General features: G+C 39.8%; 1 protein-coding gene across 6 annotated transcripts in view; it reads right to left on the bottom strand.

Annotated features, from left to right (window-relative positions):
- Positions 1 to 95: 95 nt before the first annotated feature.
- The window catches only part of ALS2 (alsin Rho guanine nucleotide exchange factor ALS2), a 37,151-nt gene continuing 26,326 nt past the window's right edge, over positions 96 to 10,920 (bottom strand). For 5 of the 6 annotated variants that reach the window (XM_038142049.1, XM_038142046.1, XM_038142048.1 and 2 more), the window contains 13 exons: positions 9,646 to 9,757; positions 9,273 to 9,350; positions 9,028 to 9,161; positions 6,936 to 7,124; positions 6,553 to 6,670; positions 5,871 to 6,028; positions 4,998 to 5,120; positions 4,324 to 4,500; positions 3,887 to 3,932; positions 3,332 to 3,393; positions 2,561 to 2,710; positions 2,209 to 2,305; positions 96 to 844 (listed from right to left, as the gene is read on the bottom strand). In XM_038142049.1, coding sequence (XP_037997977.1) covers positions 806 to 844; positions 2,209 to 2,305; positions 2,561 to 2,710; positions 3,332 to 3,393; positions 3,887 to 3,932; positions 4,324 to 4,500; positions 4,998 to 5,120; positions 5,871 to 6,028; positions 6,553 to 6,670; positions 6,936 to 7,124; positions 9,028 to 9,161; positions 9,273 to 9,350; positions 9,646 to 9,757 — 1,483 coding nt within the window. In that variant the 3' untranslated portion in view covers positions 96 to 805. The remainder of the gene's footprint in view (positions 845 to 2,208; positions 2,306 to 2,560; positions 2,711 to 3,331; positions 3,394 to 3,886; positions 3,933 to 4,323; positions 4,501 to 4,997; positions 5,121 to 5,870; positions 6,029 to 6,552; positions 6,671 to 6,935; positions 7,125 to 9,027; positions 9,162 to 9,272; positions 9,351 to 9,645; positions 9,758 to 10,920) is intronic. The other variant, XM_038142051.1, reaches the window with a different exon arrangement.

Raw genomic sequence — 10,920 nt, 5'->3', positions numbered from 1 at the left:
TTCAAGAGCACCGTTCACCCTCCTCACCCCTCCATCGGCCCCCATGGGCTGACAGTGCTTGTCCTCAGGGTAAGCAAACTGAACGCTGCACAGCATTTCATTCAGTGCCAAAATCTGAAGTGGTCAGTGCCTTTTATTGATTTCATAAACAGAAAGAATGGTAAATGCCTGTATATTTACAATTCTAGTAAATAGGGAAGTCCGTAACAGTGTGATTATTTCCACAACAGCACATGAATACTACATTCAGCAATGCTGTTCAACACAGATGCCTCAAAACCGTTAGAGCCAAACACACTACAGGTACCCATTATAAATACTGACATATTTCTATTTTCTTAAATAAACAAACATACAGCTTAATTCAGGAAGACCAAATGGTTCTGTGGTGCAATTCATTCCCTTAAAACATTTCTGCTGACAAACCAGTAATACCAAAAACAAACCCACTGCTTTGGAAGCCATGCGGTCCAGACTCTCACGTGTTCTATGTAGATGCCATGCCTTTGTGCAGCACGGTTAATTTAAAAGGAGTAAATAATCTTTCTGTTAGAATAGGAAAGTATTTCTTCTTGATAGGTACTTGACAAACCAAGTCTTTAACTTCATCACCACTTCACAGAAAGCTTCTGGCTGCAGTTTTTGAATCTTAGAACGGAGAGTTCAGAAGAAACAACTGAATATTTTCATCTGTAGCAGCAGAACTATAACCAAGTATTTTGTAAGGGCCATTTCAGGAAAGAAGTGGTTATTATGAAGTTCCACTGAGTAGATTATCCCACAGAGGCAAGTTGTAAATGATGGTCTAGGTAAGCTTTTCATGTTGAATCTGGTAGTAACATGCCTGAATTAAAACAAAGCTCAGATTAGCACAAGTGCCAGTTCACAGCAAAGCATCACACACAAAAAGGTTGATTTTTTTTCTGTGCAAGAAAACAGAGGACAAGGCGCTCTACAAGGAGTGATGCTACTGTGGCACTCAACACATGAGAGCCTTCTGATATGTGAGCTAGCAAAATGAGCAACTGGAGACTAAGTTACATCCAACACCTAATCAAGCAAGATAGCATGATTTGGGACTCCATACTTTCATAGTTCCCAGCTATGCCAAGATGAGACTATATTTTTGGTTACAAGTCTCTCTTTGCCCTTTGACAGAAGGACTCAAAAATAGAAAATATTTTTTACACGACAAGAATGCAGGGATGAAGCATTTCAAAAGCATTCAGACTGAAAAGCAAAGGTTTCTATCACCCTGGCCTTCTGTTGAGAGTTATTCACTTTTAATGCTGGTTCAAATATGCACTGGGTCAGGTCGGCCAGGATCAGAAACTTGATATAAATGTCTCAGACAACATTTGCACTCATGGCAAATTAGATTCTACTTCGGCTTCCACCACGTAGGTTCTTTAGTAAATTTGAACCAATGCAAAACTTCCTTTTTTGCAACATTATGAAACTAACACGTCTTTTAAAAATCCTCTGGTCTCAACTATTTTGAGTTTGCACAGCCAGAAAATACAATCATGATAACCTAACACTTCAGTTTAAGATTTTTATTTAAGTTTGAGATTAACAGCCTCCCTCCAAAACAACACCACTAAAAGGCTCCACACTGCTGAACTGTCCCAGGATCCACATGATAAACAGTTTTGAGGTACCAAAACAACGTATTTCCACTATGAATGTCTGAGTGTATAACAGGATATTCTTCCAAACGCACTCTCTTTTCCCATACTTAAAATATAAGAATACTTAATAAAACGTGGAGAGTGACAGAGTGGGATTTTTTTTCCTAAAACTGCATTCTTGGAAAGTCTTGATTTAATGTTAGACTTAAACTTTAATGGAATGGCTAATCTCCAAAGAAGCACTTCATCTCAATTTTTATAGGGAGAGTAAGGCTTGTTAAGTTGCAGGGGAACGACAGGTGAGCATTTAGAACACTCCAACAGTAACCAATATTACCTTTGAGTAATCCACATTCGCACATTACACCATTTTTCTTAGAGGTACCTGCAATTAGGAGGTTAGCCAAAGCTCTAAATTAAATTTCCTTGCCTATCCTGGTAAAAAATTTTAATTAAGTTATAGTTACTTTAAAAAGTTATAGCCTAATGTTCATATAATTGTCCTGAGCTGGTCTTCATTGCTAAAAGCTGATTAGTTCCAAAGAAAGCCTTTAATAACTCTGAATAATTTTCATACCTTCAAGGTAGTGAACATGATGCCTTGCTCCCCATGCTGGAGATAGGGATCCATCAGGTCTTCGATTAAGTGCACCTCAGACCCCAAATTCCTTATCCTGCCACATGTGAGAGGGAAAGTGAACATGGGAACAAAAGTTACCAGTATAGTGTTTCCTAATTCTGAATTCAGGGCCTTTTCACAATAAAGATTGTTCAAGACTTTGTCAGACCAAAGCAAACAGTCAAATTGGAGAATTTATAGTTACAAAAAGCCAGTAACTAATCCTATAACAAGCAGCAGGAGTGTTTAACACAGAAGTACTTGTCCTGCCTATGCTCAGCTTATGACTGATGCCACCCTTGGTGCCTACCTGGCTCGTAGCACCACATAGAGAAAAACGGGAAATAAGTCATCCATGGACCACAGAAAATCTTCCTGAAGGGTCTCAAGTACACTCTGGGAGATCTCTTCAAAAGTCTGCTGGATCACCTTCAGCTTGTCAGCTGGGGTAAATGTGGTACTATTTGGAGAGCAAAAGCAAACCAGGATAACAGTAAGCAGTGAGAGATCTGCATCTACATTAGGAAGGGTTTGCTGGCCAGCATGGCCCTCCCCACGCCCACGGAGGTCAGTCAGACATTGACACTGCAGCGGCCAGGGCTGCCAAGGCTGCACAGTACCCAGGTTACAATCACCACACCAAGGCACACTACTGCATGTGAGACTCTATTCACACTTTTATGGTGTTTTAATATAGTAGTAAAAGGGGGGAAAATTCCTTTCTAAAACATTCCTAATTTCCTGATTTCTTAAATTCTTGCACAACAGACACAGAAAAGCCTCCCATGGTCAGGTCACTTGACCACAACTGTTTGGAAATTCACATGTGTATTTGATAGACATCCTTATGCCTTTGATTCTAAATGGGGCCCTACAGACACCTTTCAGTCGTGTTTATGAGGCAACACATCATGCCCCAGCAGGAGAAATTGCATCTTTACTCAGAACTGGAAAACACCTTAGTGACTTCTCTTACAAAGGTGAACAAGAAAGGGTGCCATGTAAAGCATCCAGTCAAGTAAACCACATACTACTGCAGCAGGAACAGTGAAACACCGAAAGACAAATTACAAAGAATTACCTGATTTGCTGTAAACATTCAACAGCAGAGGCAAAGCAGGCATCTTTTGTGTTTGATGATACCTGTGTAATCATGGTAAGATTTATCAGGCAGGTTCAGCACCCCCACTGTTCAGTGTTGAGCCTCTTTCAACAAGATAACGATTAAGAATGTAAACTATACATTTTTTCTAATCAGAAAGTATATAACTCTCTTAATTAAGCAGCTTGAAAATCTCCTTGCTAAGACTTTCATTCTCACACTTTTATAACTGGAGACCAAGCAAAGGTCTCTTGAATGCATTACCAAGTCAGTGAGTGACAAAGCTGGCCTGATGGCCACTGTAAGAAATCACAGAGTGGCTGGGGCTGGAAGGGTCCTCTGGAGATCAACCAGTCCAGTGCCCCTGCTAAGTCATTACTTTGCATTTAAATAGTAGGCAAACTTAAGGGAAATATAATAACATGGCATATTTTAAGCAAAGAGCCTGGCCAAAAATTCTTTGATCACTTTGATTATTTCAGTTTCTTGAAAGAAGAACTGGGCAAAACATGCAAACAAGGCCCAATAACATACCTTTCTACTCTCTCCAAGGATGGACACAGTTCCTGGCCAAAATTTCCTGAAAAAAAACCCAACATAGTCCACTGAGAAAACATAGTCTTAAAGTATTTTTCACATTACAGGAATGAAGTCATCATGTTCTGAGATACAACCGCCCTTCCTACAGAATCAACTACACCTCCCACAGGTACCCAGGAAACTATAATTTGAAATGTCTCTGATTTTGGAGCAATATCAATCTTTACCTCCTTCCCATCCCTTCCACCTCCCTGTTTTGGAAGAAGGAAGGTTTGATTCACTCTCTCAACCCTTCTAATTAGCTTGAAGACATGTTTGGATGCATTTAAATCAGAGAAAATCCTTTAGAAAACCAGGGCTTTGTTTTAGTTGCTTTACCTAATAACATGCCATAACCTGTTGCAGTTCCTGTTTTGTTGTAGCATACTCACGCTTGCACTCCAAGGAAGCTGAGAAGAGCCATGTCAGTTTGTTTGTTTAGGCGTAAAACGCATTCCCAGTAAATGTCCTCCTCACGCTCATTGTCCAAGGCATACAACATAAACAGAGGGGGATAGAGGCGTGGCAGTAACACAGGGAGCAGCAAGCCAAAACTGGTTACCACATAGCTGCAACAAAAAAACAGAGGGGGTGCTTTGCAGAAGACATAAAAAGCCTAATTATCTATAAAAATTGGAGGACAATCATTGGAACAAATCTTTCATGTAGCATGAGCCTATTCTACGAGGGATAAGAGTAAAAGAAAAAAAGTAGAAATCCATCAAATAGCAACTATGATAAGATTATAAATTACCTCCAGTGCTCTTATCCAAAATACTTTTCTGAAGCCCAGGTCCAAGCCTTAACTTGCTTACCCATAGCAGACAAAAAGTAAGTTTTGTTTTAAGTAAAGAACCACTGCACGGACAGGCATGAAATGCTTATTACAACCATAACATGGAAGTTAGCTTATCCGAATCTGTCATCAGAACCCAAGGGGAAGAAAAACCACTGCTTAGATCCATCAGTTGAATATTGTTTACCTTTCTTCCCCCAAAGAAGAAGAAAAAAAGCAACAAATAAAATAAAGGCTTTGTTAGTTTTTATTTGTTTTTCCTTTATGTACCCTGGCTCAGGAGATTCTGATCTGGAATCAGATTTCCCACTGCAAAAAGATCGCCTTCCTTTTGGCTCCGTTGTCAGAAATGGAATTGTGCTGCCCTCTTCCGGGAGATCAGGAAACAAGAACCTAAAAGGCAACACACGTAACAGCATTTGAGGTCACATCAACACATTTCCACAGATCTCAGCACTAAGGCAAGACGGGAGAGAAAAAAGACAGCAAAAATAATACATGGCGGGCTAAGCCAGCACAGCTAACACACAGAGTACCAGCTTAGGCAGGCCAAGTACATAGAGAACCAAAACTTAGGAAGGCCAACCCCTCCAAGGACACCCTTCCATCATTAACATCACTTCCCTCCAGACAAGGCTTCTGATTGTTAGTAATTTGGAGTACTTCTGCTTTCAGATTGGCAGGACACAATTAAAGCCGTAATTATTCTCAAGAGTCTAAGCCAGCTCTTCATAGGAAGATTGTTCATCTACGTTGGTAAGAACTTTAATGCCATATTGGTAAGAACCTTATGGAATACACTGGGATTCCCCATCCTCACTAGTGTTCTATAGCCTTTGAACAGTCTTTGCACAGCGCCGATACCCACAGACACTAAACTGTAAATCCATATTCCAGGTGAGCTCCTTACAGCCACATTTTGAAATACAATGTAGGATGTAACACACTAGGTGTAAAGAGTTTAGGTTTTCCATTTTTGACAAAATATTCAAGACTCCTTAGAAAGATAGGAAAATACAGGCAACCCCCAAAATTAAGTAACAATGCCAGCACCTTTGAACTGTACAACACTAGACAGCTTCAGTACATGGAGCAGCTTTAATGAATTCAGCAGCAGTTGGACTTGGAAATGAGTCTCGTTACCTGACCAGCTGGAAGATGCGTTTGAGGTAGGACTTGATCTCCCTTACAGCCTCCTGCAGCAGTCGTCGATTTGCTCCTACTCCAACATAGGTCATTCTGTAGACAGCCACCAGTGTTTCCACCAGCTTGCCCAAGGGATGGAGAGGAGTATCACAAGCCTGAGACAATGTATATTAATTGGCCAGTCAGCTAGGTCAATGGCAGACAAGTTAAATGGAATCCAAAACAGATGGGTGAGAGATGCAACCACAGGCTTTCAAAAATATTGCAAATATCTCAAAAATTAGCTATATTTAACAAATTGCCATTTGGATTATGAAATTTCTGTGTCAGCTAAACTCAATTTATAGGAGTCAAGACAGTACAAGAACTTGTGGTACTACTTGGACTAGTCATCTGTCTGGTACTCTTAAAATCAACATGCAAAAATTAGCAAGTATTTCAAGATGCTTTGCTGGCATCCAACATTAAAGAATGAAAACATTAACTGAACAGAAAGTGACTTTAAGAGAGAATTCATTAGGTACTCAATGATTTTAGTCTTAGTTGTGGACTTCAATATATTAAGCGATGAGCAAGCATGAACTATGGATTACTAGAGTGCAAATACGGAAGTAATTAGGAAAGCTATTACAAAGTGAGCTTGCCATGCCTTATTATAGGAGCATTTCAGTCACAATACCTTTATCAAATATTTTTTTATATTTTCATATTTTTCCAGGGTGAAGGCACCAATGTGTTGTGGAATGAACTCCAAACTTTCCAGTGTCTGAGTATGTGAGCGGCTCAGTAATTCTGGGCTGCAGTTTAAAAAGACAGACATTGTACAGGTTGAGACACACAATGGGGGAGAAACCCCTGACATTAACAACTCAACTAGTAACAAACATCAGCATGTCCCTGAAAGGGTTTGTAGAGCAGAGCAGTAAGGTTATGATTTCATTTGGGATTTGCTGTTGTTTGAACTAAAACTTTACAATCAGAGTTTCAAGTTTAGAGCTGAGTGCAATTCCAGTTTCCTGCTCCATCCTCTTTTGCTTGGTGACACATTCTCTAGGAGCCAACCTGTCTTTGTGCTGCCGTCGGTTGGTGGTCAGAGCCACCGCAATGTTGTCCCAAGCCTTCCATCTGTCCCCCTGGCCAGGGCTCTCACAACCAAGCTGGTTCCAGCATTCTTCAAATACTGCCTTCCATTTCTCATCAGGGGACACTGCCAGGATCCCAAGTTTCCGCCTAATAAAATGACCAGTGGGTCTGTTAAAATCAAATAGCAATGAAACAACACGTTCAGCTTGAAAAGCACCCACGGCTAATGTCGATCTCATCTCTCACACCGTTTTACCAAAAGCTGAGAAACTTAACAGACTCTACTGTGAACCAAGTTTAATCACTAAGAATACAGTTAGAGCCTACTACTAATACTACGTTAGAGAACAGCTATGAAACTTGTTAGTTTTACTCTTTCTTGCAGCTTTCTAGGAAACGGTACAACAAAGGGCTGGTGCTTATCTTCACCACTGCTTTTCATTCAGAAGGCTCAGGACACATTCATGTAGCAAGGACACAGCACAAGTAAGTCCCAAGTATCTTATTATCCTGGAGTGTACAAGTAGCACAGCTACCCACATAAATACCAAGGATGGGCACACAGCTTCTGACCCTAAAGTGGTAGCTACAGATAATGTTGCAGGGCATGTTAGGGATGTGCTGATAGAGAGCAAAACCAGCTCAGGCATCCTTTCACTGCCAGACAACACTCGGAGATCATCTATAGCCAGAAGAAAACCAAGAGCTCTTCTTCCCATGTATATAGATAAAGGTATCTCAGACATATAATGAAATTTACAGCTTTGAAAAGCTTTCTCAAAACAAATGAGAGCTGTCAGGGTTAACAGGTCTATCTTGATTTAAATCATGTGTCAGAAATTGTCAGACTTTCATTAATATTTCTTCCAGCATATTTGAGATGAGAACTAGCAACACACGTAATTTCCCCATGCTGCCAGTTTCACAAAGCAGAAAAAGTAGGCTTTAAGCCTTTTCAAAAATTATACCAGAAGATTTTCAACTTGAACACAGTCAGAAGAGGATAGATGAAACCCTTATTTCGCAAGCAATCCTCAAAAATATGTATATACATTTATTCATAGACTCCCTACTGGGGTAAAAAGCAGACAGCTGCAAAGGCTGCAAGTGTTCGGTTCAGCAGGGAGGCCCTGCTTAAGTTGCATGCTGTTGTAGGTGTCAGCACTGTCAAAAGATATTACCAGTGAAAGCTTTGGGAAGCCAGCTGACGAGTAATCTATGTAAAAATATTAGAGCCGTGTTTCCCATTTTAATCTTAAATTTCAGAGCACGTTTTCAAGATACTGAATCCCATACAGCAATTGCTAAACCATTACATGGTGCTACCACATACCAACATCTCACCTTCAACTCTTTACTTCGGTTTCTTTTACTCAAAGATATATCAGTTAGAACTTAAATATGCTTTGGTTTTTTCCCCCCAGAAATAATTAAGTAAATTGCCCTAAGGCATCTGCTCTACAGAGGGGTTTATGGATACTTTTCAAAGTCATCTTTGCCAAGGTATTACAATGCTCTTCTGCAAATCAGTAACCTTCTATTTTCTTACACGCTGTTTGGAAGAGGTGGAGGATCTAGTCAATTCTGTCCAAACACATCCCTACTGGCATTATTAAATGACACACTTAATGAATTAAGTTGCTACCAAAGTAACTGGCAGAAGGCAGAGAGGTCTGTGATTAACTTAACCGCTCTAATGGAACTTCAGTCATTCTCAGGAGCTCAGAAGTCAGCAGCAGCAGTGAACTCAGGTTCTATCAGTCAACTCCAACATAAACAAAAAGACTGAGACTGCTACAGCACAGTAGCAGCACATCAGCTGTCCTGTAATTTCATGCCACTATTTGCATATTCAAGTAGTAATTAAAGCAAGAATAACTATAACAGTATGCTTATTTTATTTCAGCAGCAAGAAAGAGGAAAAATGTTCTCCAAATGTTTTCACTGTTTCTTTGGAGGAAGTATTTTTGACCTTTGATTGTCTTTGAAAAAAGACAATCATTCTGTTCCTAAGTAATACTGAACCATATTTATTATTTAAAATAATTATTATTTATTATTCAACACTCACAGTGCTTTAGGCTTGTCCTTCTCATTCTCATATAAACTAGGTTTGAAGTAGGTTCCTGTGATTTTTATTCCAGATCCCCACTCTCCACTGAAGAGACCTTCAATATAATCTCCATTTGGCAAGGTCAGTGTTCCCTTGAGAAAAGATAATTTAAAAATTTAACTAAAATCCATTGGGAACCAAATTACAACCTTTTTATTTTCTCAGATGGTTAACAGTTTACAAGTGACAATTGTAATACCGACCTTTCCACTCAGAGTCCAGTTATCTGAAAATTCCCCCTCATAAACTGTATCATCCTCAGAAAGCAGAATTCCAGTCCCCTACATAAAGAATCATATAGAACACAAAGCAGTAATTATAACAGAAGGGCAGACCACAGATCTAAAGATGCACCTTATAAAACCTGTTATTAATTCTTAGCAAATAGTAATTTTTAAGCTCTTTCTGAAGTAGTCCTATGTAAGAGCAGGGACAATAAAGGCAATTCTAAAGGCATGGGCAACAGAAGAGTAGAAGAACAGAAAGATTCCGCAGCCCAACACACACTCATCTGCCTCAGAAAGCTGCACACTTAGAGGAGAAGTACCTAAGGCCAGGGTCTGGTGTCCAACTCACCATCATTTTGTTGGTGCTGAAGGCTCCTTCGTAATACAGTCCAAACTGAGTAACCACCACACCATTGCCTTGGCAAAGATCATCTTGCCACATTCCCATATACTTTTCTCCTCTGAAGAGAAATGAAGTGGGAAAAACAGAGCCTAAATAGTACATCTCTAGACTTTGGCCTTACAGCCACAATGACCATTACAGAAATCATCAGAAGAGCATCACAGAGCAATTGCTTCGGGTCTGTCAGTTTAGGTTCACCAGCTCCACAGAAATACAAACTCTTTTTGATAAAAATAAATTAGAGTGAACTTTCTTTCCCAATTCACATTTCAAATTGGCCCTATCCAAGCAAGCTGATGAGCTGAAACAGTGCTGCAGCCCTGTTAAGCCCACTGCATGCCCCAAGGAACTTGAGCAGTTTGTTTTGCCAAAATTCTTATTTCTTTTTCCTAAAGTCTGATGACTCAAACTGAAGAGAATAAAAAATCAAAAGAAACCAAGCTATTCTTCTTGGGGAATAGGAGGGAGAGCTAGAAAGGCATACATGACGTTTTTGAAATAATAAGAGTACAAATATTGTGAAAAAACACATCATTTTGTACACAGTTTCTGTATAACAGCCTAACAAAGGTCATGATATAAAAAAAATTTAGACAATGAAAGATTGCTTACAAATAAACATCAGCCTCTTTCAGACTATTTAAACCACTAATTTTTCTGTATATAAGAGCACAGATGTCAGGCTAGAGTTGTTTGAAATTTAGTGCAAGTCCCAAGTATTTCCAAACAACCTATTTTTCCCATTGTTCTGAAAGGGAAGGTGACATTTTCCCCATACAATTAATAAAAAATTAATTTCTCAAGGCCTTTTTTTCTGCTTTTAGAGGGAAACTAATGATCGATTTGATACAATTCTCCTTGTTACCAAGCATTTTCATTGAAATGTACCCAGGAAAAACTATGTTTATAGTAAAGAGAGTAAGCCCAACCATTAAACTAAGCTCAGGGGTCTCTCCCAGCTGACTGGCCCCATAAGGTGGCAGGAAGCTTGTCTGATGATTCAGCCTGCCAGCGACAGAGGCCTCTGCTGGGTGAAGGCCCCTTGGAGAGATTCCGCATGCTCAATTACTGGGATGGAGACTCAAAGTCCCACTTGTTCAAACAACTGTTTTGCAAAAATGACAGCGGGCAACAGTGTCTGCAGCTATTCCTTTTTTGTCTGGGCTGCAGAATACGTGCAGAAAACAAATCCTGAGGACACAAAGATAGACAGATTACCTC

Source organism: Motacilla alba, chromosome 7, assembly GCF_015832195.1.
Source record: "Motacilla alba alba isolate MOTALB_02 chromosome 7, Motacilla_alba_V1.0_pri, whole genome shotgun sequence".
Lineage (NCBI taxonomy): Eukaryota > Metazoa > Chordata > Aves > Passeriformes > Motacillidae > Motacilla > Motacilla alba.
Note: the sequence above shows the minus strand (reverse complement) of the source record. Positions and strands in the feature narration are given on the sequence as shown.